Genomic DNA, 24,653 nt, shown 5'->3' with positions numbered 1-24,653 from the left:
CATGTTCTTCCTCTACGGTAACCGGTGTAAACCTAGCACCTCCCCATTTACGTTTCCTTTGCAGTCGAGCACAGCCCACTGTCCAAAGCAGGAGGTTAAGAAACACCACAGACTAGATGCGGGAAGGAAGGCGTGAACAAAGACATGAAGGCATGTAAGCAGTGCACATTAACTCAGAGAAGGAAACGCTCTGCCAGGTTAGAAACCAAACAGCATGTGTAGAAAGAAGACAGGGGCCCATTATGTGGTCCAGTCTCTCCCTCCTTGCTTCATGGGATCTGTTTCCCGAGTCCAATCCTTCAAGTCAATCATGAACTCTTTGTAGCTCAGCTTCCTCACTGCTACTGCCCTTAAATATATTAGGTTTAACTCTCACTGGCTGGCACTGCTTCACCAGTGAGGACAGAGCTTTGTCTCCTCAGGACTGACCCGAGGAGGCTGAGGCTTTGGGACAACTTGGGGCTATGTCCATGGAGAGGAGAAAGCTTCCTGTGGCCTTGGCAGCTAAGGTGGGGAGCGGTATGCGGTCGTTTGTCCCAGACATCTTTCTTAAATAACATTTTGGAGACATGGCTGTGTCCTTTCCCATGAGGAGTGGGCCCTTCGTGGACATATCTGAGGGACCGCTGCAGAGAGATGTGTTACTAGAGACTCAGTCATCTGGTCTTCATAGAGGAACTGAGGCCCAAAGAAGAGAAGTGATTTTTTTAGACTGCCCCCTCTTGAAGGGTCAATATTCGGCCCAGGCCTGGCTCTCATGTAGTGGGCTCTGATATGACAGAAGAGAAAGGAGAACTGAAGCCCAGATGTTTCATGGGGCAAGCTGATCAGAGGAGCAAAGGCAGCTTCAACTGGCTATACTGAAGGCTGGGTTCTGTGGATGCAGGAAAAGGTCTTTGTGTTGACCTTCAGCTCTACCCTGGGCACCAGGTAAGCAAGTGGTTTTAATCCCCTGTGTTCTGTATCAGGGAAAGTCAGACACTTCCAGAAAATTCCCAAGGACTGAACCTGACTGATTGTAAGATCTCCATAAGGCCAGGCACAGAAGGAGAAGCAGCAGCCTGCAGATATTTCCTGAGAATATCTCAAAGGAAATGAATTCCTTTAAGAATTAATTCCTTAGAAGACTAAGGAGTGGGTGAAAAAAGCTAACATGTATATCCACATGAAGATCGGGAGCAAGTCACAGATTTATAGCAATATATGCATTAGAAAAATCAATCAAACAAAAAAACAAAACTTCTAGAGCATCCAGATCAGAGAACTGCATAAACAACAACAAAACACTTGGGGAATTCAGAGGGAAGAAGAAAAATGTAAAAAACAAAACAGAGCAAAACAAACCTATCCAAGCAACTGTCTTAACTCTAAAAACCTGATTCAAAGACCCCGAATTTGAGATATTTTCTTCAGAATTAAGAGAAGAATCTACATTTACATTTATTACTGCCAAAGACTTTAAGACCTCAGGGAAACTAACCAGGGGGAGCAGGGTCAGGAAGAGAAGGCAGAGAAAATAGAGGTGGTGTGTGCTAGAAGAAAACATTCTCTCAGGCTGGCCACCAGCCTCCTCCACTCCCAAGGGCAAGAAGTAATTCCCACTGTGAACACCAGAGGCTTCAGGGTACTGACTAGGTAGAAATTCTCAACTGATTAAAAAAAAAATTTTATTTCTTACAAAGAAAAAAATTTCTTTCCAATGCTCTATATCAGGGATTCTTAACCTGACGAATAACAATGGGCTTCTAAAGACTCTATAAGCTCAGTCTTCAGAAAATAAATGTAAAATATCATATAGATGTGCAACAGATTTTTTTTTTTTTTAAAACAGCTCTTATCAGGTTCTTACCACCAGGATTTGGGGCTGTGACCCACAAGATGTTAAGAACCACTGCTCTATGGGCTTCCCTGGTGGTCCCGAGGCTGAGACTCCATGTTCCTAACGCCCAGGTGTAATCCGTGGTCAGGGAACTAGATCCCACATGATGCAACTAAGACCCAGCAGAGTCAAATAAATGAATGAATATTAAAAAAAAGAAGAAGAAGAAAGAAAAGAACCACTGCTCTAAGGCAGAAGTTTCCACAGGGAGCCTCTGCTGTCAAAACACCTCTCCTCTCTCTCTTACAGATACTCACCACCCGCCTGGCATCCGGAGAACCACCTGTTTGAGCCTCAAGGCCCAATGTTAACTGGTTAGGAAACAGCCTGGTGATTGACTGAGCCTGGACTCCCTAATTTGTTCCAGGAAAGGCGGTAAGGAGAGTCCTCAGTGCAGGAGAGCTGAAGCGGGGAGATGGACACCTTTCCAGGTCCCTCTCGTGATCAGGAGAAGCATGGGAAAAGATCGAAATCATAAACGAACCAAACGCAAAGCCTAAAGCACTGTTGATACGAACACCACCAGCAAATACCTACCACTGACTTTAAAGTTCCACACTTCAAATCTTAGCCCTGGGACTTCCCTGGTAGTCCAGTAGCTAAGACTCTGCGCCCCACGCAGGGGCCCTAGGTTCTGTCGCTGGTCGGGAACTAGATCTAGATCCCAGATGCGGCAACGAGACCTGGCATAGCCAAATAAATAAATAAACGTTAAAACAAATTGTTTTTTTTCTTGTAGCCTTGCATGGGTATCAGTGCCCTGTCCTAGGCCAGCCTCTAAAACTACCCCCAAATTCTGTGGCTCCCCAGGTCTGGGTATATGCAGGTTTTGCCCTTTTATACTGGTGATTTTCACATCTAAAACTCAAGCCCCACCCCTGAAGTCGGCCAGAAATCTACTGAAATAATGAATATAAAGTTGCCTTTTCAAACCATCATAATAGAAAAATTAAAGTTCAAACATTGGTTCACAATGCACAAGCAAATCCATTAATTTCATTTCCAAGGCCAAAAAGGCTGCGGCTCTAATAACCAAAAGTGCTCTCTAGTTATTGCTAATGTGTTCAGGGGACTCATCCAATGGTTACTGTTTATTCTGTGCTAATAGTATTATAGTTTTTAAACTGTATCCAACGCCCTCTTTCTGGGCACATCTGTTTGAAGAAGATGATGTTCAGGGGCGGGGTGGGGGGGAAGCTTTAAATAATTTAAATCTCTGACAGTGATAAAACAGTTAAATACTTTACTGGATATCCACATGATGGAATTAGGTAGCTATCAAATATCACATAGTAGACCTAATCATCTAAGAAAAGTTCATTAAATCAGAAACAGCAGAAAAGCAGGCTGTAAATTCTCTCTTAATCTTAAGATAATTACATTTTTTTTTCTTTTGAGAATTTTATATTTTCCCAAACTACTAAAATAAGTGGCTCAAATGGTTAAGAATCTGCCTACAATGCAGGAGACCCGGGTTTGATGCCTGGATCAGGAAGAGAAGGGAATGGCAACCCACTCCAGTATTCTTGCCTGGAGCATCCCATGGACAGAGGAGCCTGTCGGGCTATGGGGTCCATGGGGCTGAAGAGAGTAGGATAGACTGAGCAACTAACACAGTAACACACAAAATTACTATAATAAACATAAATTACTGTTCTAACAGATATTTCTGGAGAAGAAAATGGCAACCCATGCCAGTCTTCTTGCCTGGAGAATCCCATGGACAGAGGAGCCTGGCAGGCTATGGTCCATGGGGTCACAAATAGTTGGACACAACTAAATGACTTAGAAAATAATATTAATTTAAACCAAAATGAAAAATCCTGACAAGACAGAGCATAAACACAAGCTGCTGACTGTCTTGTAGAATTTCAGGGACAGTGTAGAAAGAAAGGCAAACAACAAATTTTGAGAAACTGAAAAACTAGAATAAATTCCCAGAGAGACCATAGTTCCTGGAATGGGGACAAAATGATGCTGTTGTTCAGTGGATAAGTCACGTCCCACTCTGCGATCCCATGGACTGCAGCACGCCAGGAGGAGGAGGAGCCAGAGCCAAAAAGGGCTGGGCACTGAGGGAAGAACAGGGGCCGGGAAGAGAACTCTCTGACCCTTCTCCTCTCCTCTGCAGTACCCCTGGCAGACGGTAGCCTGCTCCAACAGAGTGCGAGGGAGAAAATACTCACAATAGTGGCATCAATGTTCGCAGAAGGTGCAGGCACACCCACAAGCCCCTGCTTACTCCCTTCACCCTACAAGGCTAAGCGGTAACAAGTCAGAGAGACAACTTCTGGGAAAAAAGCAGTGTCTGGAGCTGAGGTACAAGAGGGTTTCCCTGAGAGGCAGGTAAATGGTAAGAGCTGACAGGGAAATAAAACCAGACGACTGACGATTGCAACGTCTACTAAGAACAACAAGCTAAAAACCTACCCTGCACAGAGAAATAACAAACCAGATGGAACAGCAGCATGTGCATTAAAAAAAAAGCCCATGCACAAAGAAAGTAAAAATGAGTAAATAAAATAAAAATAAGTATAGGGCTTCCCTGGTGGTCCAGCAGCTAAGACTCCAGGCTCTCAATGCAGGGGGCCTGGGTTTGATCCCTGGTTGGGGAAGTAAATATCCCACGTGTTACAACAAGATCTAGTGCAACCAAATAAATAAAAATAAGTATTAAAAAAAGTATAAAAAGCAACATTTGGAGATACTGTATATGGAAATATAATCATTGAAATAAAGAATGCAATACACAGGTTGAAGAGCAGTATGGATATAGCTAAAGAATGAACTCATGAGTTGAAGCAGGGGGCTGTAAAGAGATGAGAAATATAAAAGAAAAGAGATACAGAAAACACAGACGTCTCAATATCTATATACTAGAAGTTCTACAAGAAGAAAAAAAATCAACCAGAAGGAATAAATAATTTAAAAAATGATTAAAGAATTTTTCTATGTTAAAGGAAATTGGAAGATCTTACAGGAAAAACAGACAGGAAAACAAACAGGAGAAAATATACATTTAAAATACATCACAGTGAAATTTAAGAGCATTGAGGATAAAGGGAAAATTCTACAAGCAGATCCCACAAATGAACACAAATCTGATGGGCTTTGCAATTCTTCAATGCAATAAGGGTACAAGTGGAAAACGAAGAAATAGTTTCATAGGGTTATAGGTTCAGAGTTTTTTCCCTTTAATTTTATATCTATCTAAGCTATCATTTATTAGTGCTTCCCTAACAGCTCAGTTGGTAAAGAACCTGCCTGCAAAGCAGGAGACCCTGGTTTGATTCCTGGGTACGGAAGATCCGCTGGAGAAGGGATAGGCTACTCACTCCAGTATTCTTGGGCTTCCCTTGTGGCTCAGCTGGTAAAGAATCCGACAGCAATGCAGGAGACCTGGGTTCGACCTCTGGGTTGGGAAGATTCCCTGGAGAAGGGAAAGGATACCCACTCCAGTATTCTGGCCTGGAGACTTCCATGGACTGTATAGTCCATGGGGTCACAAAGAGTCTGACAGGACTAAGCGACCCTCACTTTCACTTAAGCTATTGTGTGAAAGTGAAAGTGTAGTCACTCAGTCATGTCCAACTCTTTGCAACCCCATGGACTGTAGCCTACCAGGCTCCTCTCTCCATGGGATTTTCCAGGCAAGAGTATTGGAGTGGGTTGCCATTTTCTTCTCCAAATGATAAAAGCTATCATCTAAATGTGAGGAAAATTTAAACATATCCTCAGTAGTTCAAAATCTCATAAGGATTACCATTTGAAGACCCTCATGGTGAACATTCCTCAATTATTCCTGGAAAAAGAAAAGTAAATCTAGGATTGTGAGCTTTATGGGAAATAAGGGTGAAAATAAAAAAAGAACAAAGTTCACTGTTGTCTAAATACATTCACCACCCTGTTGATGTTCAGTCACTAAGCCATGCCCAACTCTGTGACGCCACGGACTGCAGCACACCAGGCTTCCCTGTCCTTCACTATCTTCTGGAGTTTAAATAATCTGAGACCCTACTGACAACGGTGGGTAGGGGAGAGGTGGGAAGAAAGAAGAGAAAAAAGATGAAAGGGACAAGAGGAAACTAGCTCTAGAGGGAGAGACAGACAGTGATAAAGATACTCACAGGAAGAACAAAAGGGGGAATAAACTGGAAGAATAAGATATACACAGATAACAAACAGGGACCTACTGTGTAACACAGGTAACTCCGCTCACTATTATGTAACAACCCAGGAGGGAGAAGAATTTGAAAAGGAACAGATACATGTGTAACTGAATCACTTTGCTGTCTGTGCCCCTGAAACAAACACAACACTGAATCGACTATTGTTGCTCAGCAGCTCAGTCCTGTCTGATTCTTTGCAAACCCACAGACTGCAGCACACCAGGCCTCCCCGTCCTTCATTATCTCCCGAAGTTTGTTCAAACTCATGTCCATCAAGTCAGTGATTCCATCCAACCATCTCATCCTCTGTTGTCCCCTTGTCCTCCTGATCTCAATCAGGGTCTTTTCCAATGGCTCTTCCCATTAAGTGGCCAAAGTATTAGAGCTTCAGTATAAGTCCTTCCAATGAATATTCAGGACTGATTTCCTTTAGGATTGACTGGTTTGATCTCTTTGCAGTCCCAGGGACTCTCAAGAGTCTTCTCTAGCACCACAATTTGAAAGCATCAGTTTTTCAGTGCTCAGCCTTCTTTATGGTCCAACTCTCACATCCATATATGACTACTGGGAAAACCTAGCTTTGACAATATGGACTTTCATCGGCAAAGTGATGTCTCTGCTTTTTAATACACTGTCAAGGTCTGTCATGGTTTTTCTTCCAAGGAGCAAGTGTCTTTTAATTTCATGGCTGCAGTCACTGACTGCAATGATTTTGGAGTCCAGGAAAATAAAATTTGCCACTGTTTCCATTGTTTCCCCACCTATTTGCCAGGAAGTGATGGACCAGATGCCATGATCTTAGCTTTTTGAATGCTGGGTGTAAGACAGCTTTTTCTATGATTCCTATGAGTCAACTATGCTTCAGGATAAAATTAAAAATGAAAAAATAGACATATATGTTCAAACTTGCAAAAAGAAATTTAGTCTTCTAAAAAAAGGCAAGAAAACACAGGGGAAAGAATGAAGTAAACTAAAAAAATGTGAAGATGGCAAAAACAAGACCCAAATAGTGATTTAAGAAACACAAATAGGTTTCACTAATCAAAGAGACTCTGCAGATTAAAAAAGAAAAAAAAAATTCTTTACTACGTTGTCTGCAAGGGATTCACTAGAAAAGGACACAGAAAGAGTAGGGGAAAAAAAGGATGAAAAACACTAGCAGCAAGTGTAGAAAGGAAAAAGACTCCTGGCTTTTAATGTAGCCTTGACAGAGAAAAAAAGGAAACATTCTGATAGAAGGAGTAATTGATCAACAAGACATAATGATAACACGAATACATACCCCTGAGTACACGGCTTAAAATATAAACAGATAAATCAACAAATAATGCATCTTTTTCAGATACTGGTAGCTGAGCAAAGATATGAGAATTAAAAACACAACAAACTCAAAGGGATAAATATATATGGAAAAAATTTTCATTCAGCAGTGAATACAGTCTTTTCCAACATATGTAGAACATTTACAAAAAAGGGATTGTGTTTCAAAGTAATCCTGAACAAATTTCAATGAATCTGTAAATTCTTATTGTAACACACAAAAAAATTAAATAGACTCCTGAAACCTAACCATGGTATGACAAAAGTCTTGTTTAACCCTAAGTCTAACCACACTGGATAGGCCTGAAACAAACAAAAGTATACTATACAATAACCTCTGGTTATTTAAATCAGGAACATTAAGAAGGAAATTATGATACACTTAGATATAAATGACAAAGTACTTCTTATCAAAATTTAACAGTTTTCCACAGCTCAGTCTTCAGTCCTCAGCACTTATATTTCAAAAAATCTGATGGCTTTCCAATTTGTCTCCAGTCTTGCCTTCATGTCTAAGCTCCAGCTCTGCATTCCATTTGTCTCATGTTCTCTCTAATTCCCATTCATCATACCCACTACCGTCTTCTGCAACTAATGACCACCCCTGCCCCTGGCCAACTTCTTCTTGTCAACTGTATTCATGTCATTATCACCATTCTCTGAGTCATCCAGGTATGAAATCTCTGCCTTATATTTTTCCTTCCCTGAAGATAATAGGCACTCAAGAAATGATTGTTGAATTTAAGATCTGCCAATGTTTTAACTTACCTTTTCATCCCATTTCAGGCTGAATCCAGAGTCTTATTTCCATATGCTTATTAGATCAGTATAACAGTCTGCCACATTCTTCCTAGCTCATGAGCTTCCATTACTAAAGCTGAATTGGCCCTTTTCTATTAATATAAAGTCTAGCTTTATAACTGCTGTGATAGGGTGTAAGCAGCTGCAAACAACCCATAAAACAATGGGTGTGGCTATATTTCAACAAAATATTATTAACAAAAAGAGGTGGGAGATCAAGTTTAGTCCAAGGACCATAGTTTGCTGACATCTGAAGTAGACTACTGAGCTTTTTCAAAACAAGTCTTTTCTTATCCCTGCTAATTCAATACAGAATCCAATCATCTGGGCAAAAGAAAATCTAATTTACTTTCTTTTTTACATACAATAGTGGTTGCCAGCTAGAAATTATAATCAATTACTTAGGTATATTATTCATTACTTTCAAGACCTTACTTTTCCCTTTAAATTTATGGATCTTTTAAGAATAATTTACTGGAAATTACATCGATAGTACTGTAAAGGCTTTGATCTAAGCAGGACAAATCGGAAGAACTGGCAGCCAAGTAATCTTTCTGTCTTTTATGAGAGAATATATCAGGAATGATAGAAGCTGCCAATACAAAATTCTGATTCAGTGAAGCAGATGAAGATGACACTGATGGGCTTTTGATTTCAGCAAGCGGGAAAGGCCCAGAATTCTGCTAGCTATAGGAAAAACTAGCAACTTGTCCCCTCTAGACCTTGAAATGAAAGTTGCTTACAAAAAAGTTATGAAAACAAAGCAGAGTGGCAGCTCAGACCATTCTATGGTTCTAGACTTACAACAATCTTTTTCTCACATTAAAATGGGATTGGATGTCACCCATTATCTATCCATCATCATTGTTATCTATCCCCCATCACCCACTGCCTGTCTAACCCCCACCACCCTCCTTTACAAACACGGGAAGATACATGTGTGCTGGGCTAAGCTGCTTCAGTCGTGTCCTGCCCTTTGCGACTCCATGGACTGTAGCCCACCAGGCTCTCTGTCTGTGGCATTTTCCAGGCAAGAATACTGGAGTGGATTGCCATGCCCTCTTCCGGGGGATCTTCTGGAGTCAGGGATCAAACCCACGTCTCTTATGTCTCCTGCATGGCAGGTGGGTTCTTTACACTAGCACCACCTTTTATACCCAGATAATCACGATGGTGTGCTCACTCACCTAGAGCCAGACATCCTGGAACGTGAAGTCAAGGGGGCCTTAGGAAGCATCACTATGAATAAAGCTAGTGGAAGTGATGGAATTCCAGCTGAGCTATTTCAAATCCTAAAAGATGATTCTGTGCAAGTGCTACACTCAATATGCCAGCAAATTTGGAAAACTCAGCAGTGGCCACAGGACTGGAAATGGTCAGGTTTCATTCCAATTTCAAAGAAAGGCAATGCCAAAGAAGGCTCAAACTAACGCACAATTGCACTCATCTCACACACTAGCAAAGTAATATTCAAAATGGTCCAAGCCAGGCTTCAACAGTACGTGAACCATGAACTTCCAGATGTTCAAGCTGGATTTAGAAAAAGCAGAGGAACCAGAGATTAAATTGCCAACATCCGTTGGATCACCGAAAAAGCTAGAGCATTCCATAAAAACATTTACTTTTGCTTTATTGGCTATGCCAAAGCCTTTGACTGTGTGGATCACAATAAACTGTGGAAAATTCTGAAAGAGATGGGCATACCAGACCACCTGACTTGCCTCCTGAGAAATCTGTACACAGGTTAGGAGGCAACAGGTAGAACTGGATATGGAACAACAGATTGGTTCCAAATCGGGAAAAGAGTATGTCAAGGCTGTATATTGTCACCCTGCTTATTTAACTTATATGCAGAGTACATCATGAGAAATGCTGGGCTGGATGAACCACAAGCTGGAATCAAGACTGCTGGGAGAAATATCAATAACTTCAGATATGCAGATGACACCACCCTTATGGCAGAAAGTGAAGAACTACTACAGATCCTCTTGATGAAAGTGCAAGAGAAGAGTGAAAAAGTTGGCTTGAGGCTCAACATTCAGAAAACTAAGATCATGGCATCCGGCCCCATCATTTCATGGCCTGGTGTGCTGCAGTCTATGGGGTTGCAAAGAGTTGGACATGACTGAGCGACTGAACTGAACTGACCTTTTATAAACATGAAAAAATTTAGAAAATGAACAATAAATTCTTTACAAATATCTAAAAAATTGAATTAAGTAACACTTGATAACAATACTTAAACACTGAGCTTCTTGCCAATATGACTATAAATGAATGACTAAAAACTTTCCAAAAGCTTGAGTCTATCCATTCAAATAAAATTCAAACTTCTCATGAAGTCCTACATGGCTTGGCATCTCGGACACGTCACGATCACACTTCATACGATGCAGTCACAAGGGTGTCCTCTGCTCTGCAGACATGCCCAGCTTGTTCTAGTGTTAGGAGCTCTTCGCCTGCCACATCTCTGTCATACTTCGCCCACACAGCTTTACATGCCTCATGTCCCCAGGTCTCAGTTCCAATGAGATGTTTTCCCAGAAGCTCTCTCTGACCATCCAAGTTAAACTAGTCACCAGCACTCTCTACAGAGCTCTGTTTTCAGTATTTGTGTCACCACGTGGAAGCATTTTGCTCATTTATTTTCATCATGCCATTCTCTCTCATCATATGAATACTGATCCGTGAGAGGAGACTTTGTCTGTGGGCCACCACTGAATCTCTAACACCTAGATGAATGCTTGACACGGCAGGCCGTTAGTAAATATTGAAAAATTAGTATTTGCTGAGTAAATGAGCGACCATCTCTGTTACACACATCAGGCTCTGGTTATTGGAAGTGTTGGGAAATCTCTAAGTCCCAGAGGTGACCTAAAGGCAGCATGATCTTATAGAGGAACTATGATCCTAAATGTTCAGACACAAATAATCTAACTTTGATAACGAGTAGGACATAAAGTTTCAGGTAAACAAGATGAAAAAGCTCTAGAGATCGCCTATACAACACTGTACTTATAGTCAACAACCATGTATTGTACAGTTACACTTTTATTATAAGGGTATAGCTTATGTTCTAGAGTAGGAAATGGCAACCCGCTCCAGTATTCTTGCCTGAAAAGTCCCATAGGCAGAGGAGCCTGGTGGGCCACAGTCCATGGGGCTGCAAAGAGTTGGACACAACCGAGTGATTGAGCACCTACCTCATGTTAAGCGTTCTTACACAACAAGAAAGAATGTCTGTAGAAACTAAAATCAGAAAGATTTAAAAGGCTGATGCTTTGGCAAAGTTGCAGTATACAAAATTAATGTACAGAAATCTGTTGCATTTCTATACACTAACAATGAAAGATCAGAAAGAGAAATTTAAGAAACAATCCCATTTACCATTGCATTGAAAAAGAGTAAAATACCTAGGAATAAACCTACCTCCTGATGCTGGGAAAGATTGAGGGCAGGAGGAGAAGGGGACGATGGAGGATGAGATGGTTGGATGGCATCACCGACTCAACGACATGGGTTTGGGTGGACTCCAGGAGTTGGTGATGGACAGGGAGGCTTGGCGTGCTGTGGTTCATGGGGTCGCAAAGAGTTGGACACGACTGAGCGACTGAACTGAACTGAACAAGACAAAAGACCTGTATTCCAAAAAGTATAAGATGCTGATGAAAGAAATTGAAGATGATACCAACACATGGACACATATACCATGTTCTTGGATTGGAAGAATCAATATTGTTGAAATGACTATACTACTCAAGGCAATATACAGATTCAATGAAATCCTTACCAAGTTACGTACATCATTTTTCATAGAATTAGATAAAAAAAAAATCTTAAAATTTGTATGGAGACACAAAAGACCCCGAAGAGCCAAAGCAATCTTGAAAAAGAAAAGCAAAAGGAATCAGGCTTCCTGAACTTCAGACTGTATTACACAGCTATAGTCATCAAGACAGCACGGTACTGGCACAAAAACAGAATTATATATGGATGGATCAGGAGGACAGAAAGGCCAGAAATAAATTCATGCACCTGTGGTTAGTTAATCTACAACAAAGGAGGCAAGACTTTACAATGGAGAAAAGAGTCTCTTCAATAAATGATGCTGGGCAGCTACATGTTAAAAAAAAAAAAAAAGAAGACAGAGCAATCTTTAATACCGTACTCAAAAATAAACTCAAAATGGATTAAACACCTAAATGTAAGACTGGATACTATAAAAACTCGGAATACATAGGCAGAACATTCTTTGACATAAACTTCACCAGTATCTTTTTTTGATCCGTCTCCCAGAATAATGGAAATAAAAACAAAAACAAACAAATGGGGGCTAATTAAACTCAAAAGCTTTTGCACAGCAAAGGAAATTACAAGAAAAAAAAAAAAGACAATGCACAGAATGAGAAAAAAGCTGATGCAGTTTTATACTCCCAAAACAAACAATCCAATCAAAAAATGAACAGAAGACCTAAAGAGACATTTCTCCAAAGATATACAGATGGCCAGCAGGCAGATGAAAAGATGTGCAACATCACTAATTATTAGAGAAACGCAAATCAAAACTATAGTGAGATATCATCTCAAACTTGTCAGAATGGCTATTATCAAAAAAATCTACAAACAATACATGTGAGAGAAGAAGCGGAGAAAAGGGAATCCTCCGACACTGCTGGTGGAAATGTAAATTGGTACAGCCACTATGGAGAACAGTATGGAGATTTCTTAAAAAAAAAAAAGAAAAGAGTTTCCACATGATCCAACAATCCCATTCCCGGGGCTTTTACCCAGAGAAGAACATGGCTCAAAAGGATACATGGACCGCAGTGTTAACTGCACCACTATTCACAATAGCCAAGACATGAAAGCAACCTAGATGTCCACTGACAGATGAATGGACAAAGAAATGTGGTAAATACACACAATGTGGTAAATACACACAATGGAATATTACTCAGCCACTGAAAAGAATGAAACAATGCCATCTGCACATGGATGGACTCAGAGATTATCAGACTAAGTGAAGTCATGAGACAGAGAAAGACAAATACTGTATGACACTGCTTTACACGTAGAATCTAAAAAGATACAGATGAACTTATTCACAAAATGGAAGCAGACTCAGAGACTTACAGAATGAATTTATGCTTATGGTGGGGAGGGCTGGGCGAAGTGATAGATTGGGAGTTTGGGATTGACATGTACACATTGTTCTACTTAAAATAGATAACCAAGAAAGACCTACTGTAGAAATGAATAAATAAAAAAAAAATGACAAAGAGCTGACGCCACTCTGGATACTTTCTGAATTTAGGGTAAGTTACTGAAAATTCAGGGATTCCCTGGTGGCTCAGATAGTAATACAGTCTACCTGCAATTCGGGAGACCCAAGTTTGATCCCTGGGTCGGGAAGATCACCTAGAGAAGGAAATGGCCACCCACTCCAGTGTTCTTGCCTGGAAATCCCGTGGACGGAGGAGCCTGGTGGGCTACAGTTCATAGCGACGCAGAAAGTCAGACATGACTAAGCAGCTTCACTTTCAACTGAAAACCTGAGTTGTTACAGGAGAATTTAGAATTACCTGTGGGTGCGTGGTAAGCAAGGAGGATCCAGAGACGTAAGACACCTTCTCATAATGGGACTGGATGATCCAGTTGGAGCTTCCAAGGGCGTAGCCAGAGCTTAGGGGAGTCACCTGGACGGCACCGAAAAGCTCCTGGAAAAGAACCACGGTGAGAATGTGTGCTGAGCTTTCAGTGGTGCGGTCATGCCAGGTAAGGCTGCAGAGGGAAAAAACCCAGAAAACCCTTCTCCACTTAGGAACGACTTTCAAGTGAATCAGAAAGTTTAAGGACAGAAAGATGGTGGGGACCATGGGAGGGTCACAGCTTACAGTCTTTTACTCGTCACATTTCTGAGAATTTCAGTCCATCCACGTGTCACCAGGCACCCAGGTCCCACCCATTAAAAGGCAGAGAGGATATGTTATGATATAGGCCAGACAGACAGATACTTAGGTTTTCTTCTTCTTTTTCTTTTTAACCCTTTTCAGGTTAGGAATTAATGTCTTGGTTGTTCTGTACAGAGTGGCTCTGGGCCACAGTTAACAGGAATGGGAACCCTCATCATGATCAGAGCTCAGAAGTCATACGTGCCAAATTATTTCTTGATCCCTTTGATGCTGTTTCCTACTTCACAAGTCCAAAACCTGTAAAATGGTGTCACTGTTCTAAAGTAAACAGGATGAGATGTCTTTTTTCCCTGACCTATTATATGCTAATGAGTGACGGGGAATATAAGGTTTAGGACAGAGCACCAGTAAGAACCTGGGAAGGATGGAGGAAAATAACAGCTGTTCTATCTTTCCACCATGTACTAGTACAAGATTTACAGTGACTGAATGGCTTAAAAAAGGGAACTATAGAATCCTTCCAAAGAATCAAGAGCATTCATCAATCAGTTAAAATCGTATTAACACTCACAATTTTCTGAGAATATCCCACCAGCTGGATCTTACTAAGGGCAGAGTTCACCTCCTGCATTGTGTAGCATCTTCTCCAGGTCGAGACTTCTACTGCATCCTTGAGAGGAGAAGGCAGGAGCCTGGAAATAGATCATCAGGTCAGTTCTTATGTACAGAGAATACTGTTCAAATAACTTGCCCATTTTGTCTAAGTCATCCAACCTATTGGCATATCCGGATGTTCACAGGATAAACATTCCTTTATAACTATTTTTATTTCTGTAAGGTTGGCAGTACTCTCCCCTCTTTCATTTCTGATTCTAGTAATTGCAGTATTCTCTCTATGGGGTGGCAAACAGTCGGACATGGCTGAGCGACTGAACTGAGCTGAACTCCTTTTTGCTTGTTCAATCTAGCTAAGGTCTGCTAGTTTTGTTGATCCTTTCAAAGAACTAACTTTTGGATTCATTGATTTCTCTCCATTGTTTTTCTACTCTTGATTTTGCTCATCCAGCATATAGCTAGATCTTCTGTGTTTTTAAACCCATGTGATAATCTTGGTCATGTGAATTATTTAAGCCAGTCACACTTAATGTTACTACTGATATATTGACATAATAGCTGGCTTGCTGCTGCTGCTGCTGCTAAGTCGCTTCAGTTCTGACTCTGTGCGATCCCATAGACGGCAGCCCACCAGACTCCGATGTCCCTGGGATTCTCCAGGCAAAGAACACTGGAGTGGGTTGCCATTTCCTTCTCCAATGCATGAAAGTGAAAAGCGAAAGTGAAGTCACTCAGTCGTGTCCAACTCTTAGCAACCCCATGGACTGCAGCCTACCAGGTTCCTCTGTCTATGGGATTTTCCAGGCAAGAGTACTGGAGTGGATAGTTGGCTTACATTTACCAATTTTTGTTTTTCATATGTCACTTCTTTTTTTGTTCTTCTATTCCTCCACTGATTTTTAAAAATAGTAAGTGAAGGTTTTCTGATGTAGCCTCTTACATCCCTTCATGATTTTTCACTTTTTTAAAAGTTATTTCCTTAGTGGTTATCCTAAGGGCTTATCATATATCTCTTAATATAGAGCATTTCTGTATGACCTCTCACATTCTCTTTCCTGTTCAAAAAAGATAAATGAAATAAACGTTACTTGTGGACCTGCAAAGTTATAAAAAAGAACTAGGTTAAACACATCTGAGGCTTGACAGAAAGAGGAAAATAAAACACATTTTGCAACTTTTCAGACAAGCATCAGGAGCAATCATTAAAACAAACAAAAATGTGTCATTAGAAAGACATTTTATTCAATATCATTTGCTCAAACACAAATAAGAACAGACCTAAAGAGTGACTTCCCTGAGATTCTCAGTACAAAACAGGTGAGGGGACTTCCAGAGAACGGAAGCTGTGCATTAGCTCTGCTCTGTCTCCTGAGCTGACGCCGGACAATAGTAAAGACTCTCACACACACTCACAACCGGCCCTTAAGACAAAGCGATGAGAGGAGAGCTCATAGCAAAAGCATTTTAGAAAGTAGAAAGATAAATAATGACGGACTTCGTAGACCCAGGAAAGTTCAAGTCACTTAATTTATACTGCAGAACTCACAAAAAGCTCAGCAATGGGAAACAACAGGTATGTCTTGAAGTGAGGTTAAAGGTGAGCCTAAAAACAAGAAAATTCCTAGAAAAAACTGATTAAGAAATAGAATCTACTAATTCTCCTCACCTAATATTTCTGCTTTATTGACTATGCCAAAGCCTTTGACTGTGTGGATCACAATAAACTGTGGAAAATTCTGAAAGAGATGGGCATACCAGACCACCTGACCTGCCTCTTGAGAAACCTGTATGCAGGTCAGGAAGCAACAGTTAGAACTGGACATGGAACAACAGACTGGTTCCAAACAGGAAAAGGAGTGCGTCGAGGCTGTATATTGTCACCCTGTTTATTTAACTTATATGCAGAGTACATTATGAGGAACGCTGGGCTGGAAGAAGCACAAGCTGGAATCAAGATTGCTGGGAGAAATATCAATAATCTCAGATATGCAGATGACACCACCCTTATGGCAGAAAGTGAAGAGGAACTAAAAAGCCTCTTGATGAAAGTGAAAGAGGAGAGTGAAAAAGTTGGCTTAAGGCTCAACATTCAGAAAACTAAGATCATGGAATCCGGTGCCATCGCTTCATGGTAAATAGATGAGAAAACAGTGGAAAAAGTGTCAGACTTCATTTTTTCGGGCTCCAAAATCACTGCAGATGGTGATTGCAGCCATGAAATTAAAAGACACTTACTCCTTGGAAGGAAGTTATGACCAACCTAGATAGCATATTAAAAGCAGAGACATTACTTTGCCAAGAAAGGTCCGTCTAGTCAAGGCTATGGTTTTTCCAGTGGTCATGTATAGATGTGATAGTTGGGCTGTGAAGAAAGTTGAGTGCCGAAAAATTGATGCTTTTGAACTGTGGTGTTGGAGAACTCTTGAGAGTCCTTTGGACTGCAAGGAGTTCCAACCAGTCTTATCTTAAAGGAGATCAGTCCTGGGTGTTCATTGGAAGGACGGATGCTGAAGCTGAAACTCCAATACTTTGGCCACCTCATGCAAAGAGTTGACTCACTGGAAAAGACCCTGATGCTGGCAGGGATTGGGGGCAGGAGGAAAAGGGGACAACAGAGGATGAGATGGCTGGATGGTATCACCGACTCAATGGACATGAGTTTGAGTAAACTCTGGGAGTTGGTGATAGACAGGGAGGCCTGGCGTGCTGCGATTCATGGGGTCGCAAAGAGTTGGACATGACTGAGTGACTGAACTGAATCCATGTAGCTCAGCAATTGCCCCTTCCCCTCCCAGGCATGTCACCAGCGACTCCAGGGAGAATAAAAATGAGAGTCTGGACCAGGGGAAACCAGCAACACCTGGAAGCAACCTCCTTAAGCAGAAGTTTACATACTGAGAGGGACGATTTTCTTATGCTCAGAGCAGAACACTATCAGTTAATCTTACACCCTGCAGGGTTGGAGACTAGAAGAACCTTCTCTGAAAAACAAGATCAGCACCAAAAAACCCCCCCCAAAAACCTAAAAATAAACCTCAATGAAAAGATTCTGACTGACATTGGGGTTTTACAGTGAAATTATCCAACCAGACTATGTTATGGTAAAGTCTAGAATTTAACAAGACCTGGCACACAGGCTTTCCAAGTAGCTTTTTTAACTGTCTAATTCTTAAATATGAACCAATAACCAAGGATTGCCATGTATTTGAATAAAGCCTCTAAAATTATAAAGGCAAAACAAATGGAGGAAGGAGAGGAAATAAATTAGGTAGGTAGAAAATATCAATCATTATTCTCAGATAAATAAAAGAGTGTACCTAAGAAATGAGAAGAGACTTCTACTAAAAGGGGGAAGAGTCATTAAGAGAATGAAAAGAATGCTTATAAATGAAAATATGACATTATACAATAAAAGCATGCCAACAAAACAAAAAGATTTCAAAATAAGCTAAAAACATGAAAAAGTTATTCAAGACACAAAGACCCATATAAATCAAGCAATCAAAAAAGCTTAAAAATGAAGGAACAAAACTACATAAAAAATTAGAAATTTAGTAAGAATTCAGGAATGAAGACTAAACTGCAAGACACACAAGAGTGGATAAACACAACAGATATGCCGAGAGGAAAGATACATATAACATACAGATAACAGGAGTCCCTCACGGAAATCCAAGCAAGGGAACAGAATACTAAGAACGGTAATTAGAAATAAAAAGAAACTATACATTGAAAGAACACAATGCATACTCAAGAATACTGACCCAGAATAACTAACACCAGATATATTCTGGGAAAATATTTAGATTACAGAGAAAAATCTTTGGGCATGGAGGCAAAAAGGGCAAGTTATTTACATGGAAAACAAAAAAAGATTAAGTCGGTTTTCAACAGTTTTCAATGTTTTTTTCTAGAATAAAATAGAGAAACATATTTAAAAGACTCAAAGAAAGAAAATGCAAGCCAAGGATTATGTATTTAGCAAAACTGACTTGCAAGGTCACAGAGCACAGACAAACAATTATTAACCAGCAAGAACTCAGGGAATACAGTGCTCATGATTCCATCCTGAGACAGCATCTGAATAATGAGTTTCACACAACCCAAACTGACCACAGTAGAAACATCAATGTACGGGTTGATAGTATTAAATGTATAGTTCCTTGAGGAGAAAGGCCAAATGAAGTTAGAAGGGAAAGAGGACAGTATGTAACGGCTACTTGTTCTGACAAGATAGACACAGTGAAAGTATAAAAGCAGTGGAAGAAAAATATATATTCTTTGTCCTCCAAAAGGCCTAGAAACAACTGACCAATCCAGTAACAGTGAGTAGCAACCAGAATGGGAGCTCAAAATCCCATTTCCCACTAAAAGAATCCAGAGTTTCTTGGAGGAAATGGGTGACTCCAGATTTAGGAACATGAAAGAGGAGTCTTCGACATCCTGCTACATTAGATAACAAGCAAACTATCAAAAACTACAAAGGATGGAACAAAAGGACATGGTGGATAAACTGAATATATGCTTCCACCGTCCGAAGATGGGACAGTCTGAGCTGCAAGAAGCGTGATGTGGTGACGGGCTGGAATCCACGCTCTATGTATGTCTCAGTGTGCGCTGTGATTAGACTGGAGCACGGAGACACGGCTTTTGAGTTACCAGACATTTTCTTTTTTTTTAATTTTTTTATTAGTTGGAGGCTAATTACTTCACAACATTTCAGTGGGTTTTGTCATACATTGATATGAATCAGCCATAGATTTACACTTATTCCCCATCCCGATCCCCCCTCCCACCTCCCTCTCCACCCGATTCCTCTGGGTCTTCCCAGTGCACCAGGCCCGAGCACTTGTCTCATGCATCCCACCTGGGCTGGTGATCTGTTTCACCATAGATAGTATACATGCTATTCTTTTGAAACATCCCACCCTCACCTTCTCCCACAGAGTTCAAAAGTCTGTTCTGTATTTCTGTGTCTCTTTTTCTGTTTTGCATATAGGGTTATCGTTACCATCTTTCTAAATTCCATATATATGTGTTAGTATGCTATAATGTTCTTTATCTTTCTGGCTTACTTCACTCTGTATAAGGGGCTCCAGTTTCATCCATCTCATTAGGACTGGTTCAAATGAATTCTTTTTGACGGCTGAGTAATATTCCATGGTGTATATGTACCACAGCTTCCTTATCCATTCATCTGCTGATGGGCATCTAGGTTGCTTCCATGTCCTGGCTATTGAGTTACCAGACATTTTCTATCTCTTAACCTAGGTGGTGTATAGGGGTAGCTGCTTTATCATAATTTGTTAACTATATGTCAAGCTTTGTGGGTTTTTTTGTTTTGTATTACAATATAAAAAGGTTAATTTAAAAATACAGAAAAATTTATGTCAAAACAAGAAACAAGTAGCAGAAACAAAAAAATTCATAGGAAGGCTGGGAGATAAAAGAAATTCCCAGACAGAATAACAAAACAGTGATGGCAAAGAGGAGAGAGAAGTATTTTAGTGTCAGTCCAGGAGGTTCAATGTCCAAATAACACGAGTTCCAAAAAATACACAAAAATTGAAAAAAGGAATTTTAAAAGGGGGGAAAAATTTGTTTAAACCAGAATTGAAATTCTCCATTTTCTAGATTGAGGGTCAGCAAACATTTTAGATACAGGGCCACAGATGCTTTAAACTCTGGAGGCCACCTACAGTCTCTGTCAAGTTATTCAACTTGGCCATATAACATCACAATGATATGAGTGTGTCTGTGTGCCAATAAAACTTTATTTACAAAAACAGTGGCAGGCCAGATTCGGACACAAAACAGATACTTCACATAGCTGCCGACACTTTTCTAGACTGAAAGGACATGCTAAGCTCAGTCCATGAATGTAAACTATCTTTAGGTAAGACACATCGTCATAAACTTTAAGGACAAGGAGAATTTTCTAAAAATCTCCACAGGGGAATAAACAGCATACATACGGGAGATCAAGCCTTAATAACATTGAACTTTTCAACAGCATTTCTGGGAGACAGAAGAAAAATAACACAATACTTTAAAAATTTTATGAGCAAACTACCTCTAGTTTGCATTTCTATCAAAGTGTGAGGGTAGAATGCAGACATTTTAGATGTGCAGGGTCATAGAAAATTTACTTCTCATGCACTCTTTTTCAGGGAGCTGGTGGAGGAGGTGCCTGGCAAAATGAAGGTGTAAAACAGAAAAAGAAAGGCCCAGGAAATAGAGCTTCTACCAGAAGAAAAGGGTGAAGAAATCTATAGAATCAAGGTGGAGAAAGTCCCAGGCTGAATGCTGTGGAGCAGTCCCAAGAGCATCTGACACCAGACAGGGTAAGAGTGAAGACTCGGGGAGGGGATTTCTAGAACAGCAAGATAAAACTGTCAGACTATTCATCAAGTCTGAACACAGAGGAGAGACTCAGACAAATGGGGGAAAGGTTAGAGATCAGTTAGTGATATAATACGTAAGGGCTTTTCAGGTGGCCCGGGGCTTAAGAATCCACCTGCCAATGCAGGAGATGTGGGTTCGATCCCTGGGTCAGGAAGATCCCCTGGAAAAGGAAATGGCAACCTACTCTGGAATTCTTGCCTGGGAAATCCCATGGATAGAGGAGCCTGGCAGCTTATAGACAAAGGGTCATAAATAGTTGGACATGACTGAACGATTGAGCACACACGCACACAAAAAACTAAGCAAATAAACAAACAAGATAATTACTAACTCAAGGGAAAACAGGAGGTTGTGCAAGAAAAAAATTCCTAACAATGTTACACAGCCAGTGAATTGCATTTCCACAGTCATAATAATGTAAACATGGAACAGAGATTCAGTAAAAACAGCACACGGGTCACGTAGGTCCAACTCGCTTCACCTTTGTTTCTGCAGCAACAAAATAAGAACAATCCTTCCTGTTACCTTCTGCATAAACAGGTGAAGATTTTCTTATTTCATGTACCTGTCCTCTATAGAGTGAACTGATTTAGGTTTGACAATATTGAGTCAATAAATATTTACTTAGCCCTGACTATGGCCATAGTACTCTAGTCCTGTAAGGAATTGAATAGGTATAACATAAAGGCCCCGGCTCACAGGAACTTAGCCTGAAAAAAATCTTTACAACAGTACAAGGTAAAAAAGGAGACATGGAAAACCATCATAAGTCATTCTTGCCTGCATACGTGTCTTCCCTCCCAGAAGGGGCTAAATGATACATTGAAAATGCAAATCTCTACACACACACACTCTCGCTCTCTCTGTCCTTCTCCAATTTAGTGGTTCACCATTACATTCAGGATAAAATTCAAGGCTCTCAGCATCACTTATAAGGCTCTTCTTTATCACAGTCCTGCCTCAGCCTACATTCTACACCCTGAACTATATAAGGAGCTTTCTAAGTGCCAGGCTCCCTTCAAAGCCGGAACATTCCACTGTCCACGTCTTCATATTTTGTGTGGACAATGTGCATGCATGCTCAGCTGTGTCTGACTCTCTGGGACCCCATGGACTGTAGCCCACCAGGCTCCTCTGCTCATGGGATTTCCCAGGCAAGAATACTGAAGCGGATCACCATGCCCTCCTCCAGAGGGTCTTCCTGACCCAGGGATTGAACTCGCGTCTCTTCCATTTCCTGCACTGCAGATGGATTCTTTACCACTGAGCCACTGGGGACACCTTACTCCTGCTTTAAAATCTAGGCGACCTGTCACCTTTTCTCAGGTCTTGTGACACCTGTCTTGGCCAGGTGCACATCCCGTGTGCTCAGAAGATGGCTGGCGGAGTCTCAGAGCCCAGGAAGGGGCACAGAAGCCCCCTCTGGAGCAGGTTCATGGCAGGGGGCCACCACCGACACTTTTGTCTCCTTCTGCAGCCCTGCTACTATCTTTCACCCACTGAGGAAGGAGAGGTTTCTCTCAGAGGCACACCAGGGGAAGAGCAGACAATTTCGACTTGTCTGGATGTACATCTCAGCACTGCTTCTTCATCTGTGAGCCTCAGTCTCATTTGTGAAAAAGGAGAATATCACCTCCCTTTTAGAGCTGTCCTGTGAGCAGTGAAGGACAGAACTCACAGTGTCTGCCATAGAACAGAGGCTGGGTGAGGACTCTCTCCAACCTTTCCCACCATACACGGCCATCGCTACCCCAGAACAAGCATTTTCCAACAGTACTGTAGTGGACTTAAACCCAGGGTAATTTCTTTAGGTGAGCTGCAATGACCCTGAACTTGAGTGGCCCAGGCACTGCTCTAGAGTGTCTCACGGAAGAACCCAAGTTACTGCCCTGCTTTGAGTGTGAATGTGTGCTCAGTTGTGTCCAACTCTTTGCGACCCCATGGACTACAGCTTGCCAGGCTCCTCTGTCCAGACTTTTCTGGGGAAGAATACTGGAGTGGGTTGCCATCTTTTCCTTCAGGGGATCTTCCCTGATCCAGGGTTTGAACCTATGTCTCCTGCAGGTGAGGTTTTTCTTTTTTTTCCCCCTCTCCCCACTGAGCCACCTGAGAAGCCCTGCTTTAGTTCCTCCTTTAAATTCCTCCAGATCAGGAGGCCCTATGGCTTGGGCTTCCCAGGACTGCCCTTCTTTAAGAATAAAGACTTCTTCCTTTGGGCTGGGTATGAGCAGGAGTTTTTTAACTTGCCACCAGAGCTAGAAAGTTATTATGTGAGTGGCTACAGTGATAAATAATGATGCCCAGCCACATCTTTCATCTCAGTTGGATCTGTTTTAATTGCTCTCAGCTCTGCCAAGGCCCTACCATAGAGACACCTCTGCTCGAGACTGTGCTAACAAGTCACACGCCAGCTAGATCAGATGCACATTCTTTAACTGACTTTAGGTACATTGGTTTACTTCTGGGCTGTCTATTTGGTTCCACTGATCCATGTGTCTGTGTTATCTGAAGCTCACTGATAAGTCTGGGGAGAGGTGAGCCCTAAGAAAGCATGGGAGGTGGTAAAAGCATCTGGGAGAAACCGATCAGTGAGCCAGAAGAGGAAGGTCAGGCAGGTCCTCACGACTCTGGTCTCAAGTCTGACCTGCTCAGCTGAGGATGGGTGACAGGCCGCTTCTGACACAGCCTCCTAGGCTCCCCACCTCCCATACTCGCCCCCTTGTGTGAGCTCCCTCCACCAGATGTAGGCTGGACCTACCGGCTAGCGAAGTGAAGAGAATATGACAAAGGTGACAAGTGGTCACTTGCAAGATTAGGTTACAAAGGACTGTGACTTCCTTCTTGTCCACAATCTCTCCTTTGGCCTCCTGTTCGCTCTGATGTAGCCAGCTGCCATGCTATGAGATGCTCTGAGGAGAGGCCCATGTGGCAAGGACCTGAGGGAGGCTTCAGTCCAACATCCCTGAGGAACTGAATCCTTCCAACCTCGACGTGAGTGAGCCAGGAAGGGAATCCTCCTGGTGAAGCCTGAGAGAAGGGTGGCCTGGTGGGAGACCCAGTTACTAACAAATTAGGAAGTGTCTTGGGCCGTGCTCTGGTACAGAGGCACTGTTTTCAACTAAGTTTGGGCTTTTCTCAGGTCTGGTCAATGACATTTTTACAAACTCTAACTGTACAGAACATCTGCAGCATGGTCATCATATCCAATTTAAATTTGATTTCTGCTTTAGTTGCAACATTGAATAATTCACCTAACCTCTTTTCTTCCCTTCATAAATCTAAATGGGCGGTAAAATGTTTCCTTCAAAAACTGTTGAAGACCACAGCAAATGAGTAACCACACACACACGTGTATATGTATACTATATTATTAACATTATATATCTATGATTATTCAGTGCTTATAAATTCCTCCTCCTTACTCTTATGCTTAAATTCTTTGGGTATCTTATTCTGGCACCTTATATATAGACTATACTACTTTCAGACCTAAAACTAATTATTTGTCATTTCTCTATTGGAAACATCTAGAGGTTTCCTTTATCACATAGG

The 24,653-nt window shown here is 41.4% G+C and overlaps 1 protein-coding gene across 1 annotated transcript in view; it reads right to left on the bottom strand.

Annotated features, from left to right (window-relative positions):
• INTS9 (integrator complex subunit 9) overlaps positions 1-24,653 on the bottom strand; it is a 120,848-nt gene that overhangs the window by 31,461 nt on the left and 64,734 nt on the right. Inside the window, exons 7-8 of the mRNA XM_043891132.1 lie at positions 14,653-14,773; positions 13,752-13,886 (exon numbers count right to left, since the gene is read on the bottom strand). Of these exons, the coding sequence (XP_043747067.1) occupies positions 13,752-13,886; positions 14,653-14,773 (256 nt within the window). The remainder of the gene's footprint in view (positions 1-13,751; positions 13,887-14,652; positions 14,774-24,653) is intronic.

The sequence above is a fragment of the Cervus elaphus genome, chromosome 29, assembly GCF_910594005.1.
Source record: "Cervus elaphus chromosome 29, mCerEla1.1, whole genome shotgun sequence".
Classification (NCBI taxonomy): Eukaryota; Metazoa; Chordata; class Mammalia; order Artiodactyla; family Cervidae; genus Cervus; species Cervus elaphus.
This window is presented reverse-complemented; position numbering and strand designations above follow the sequence as displayed.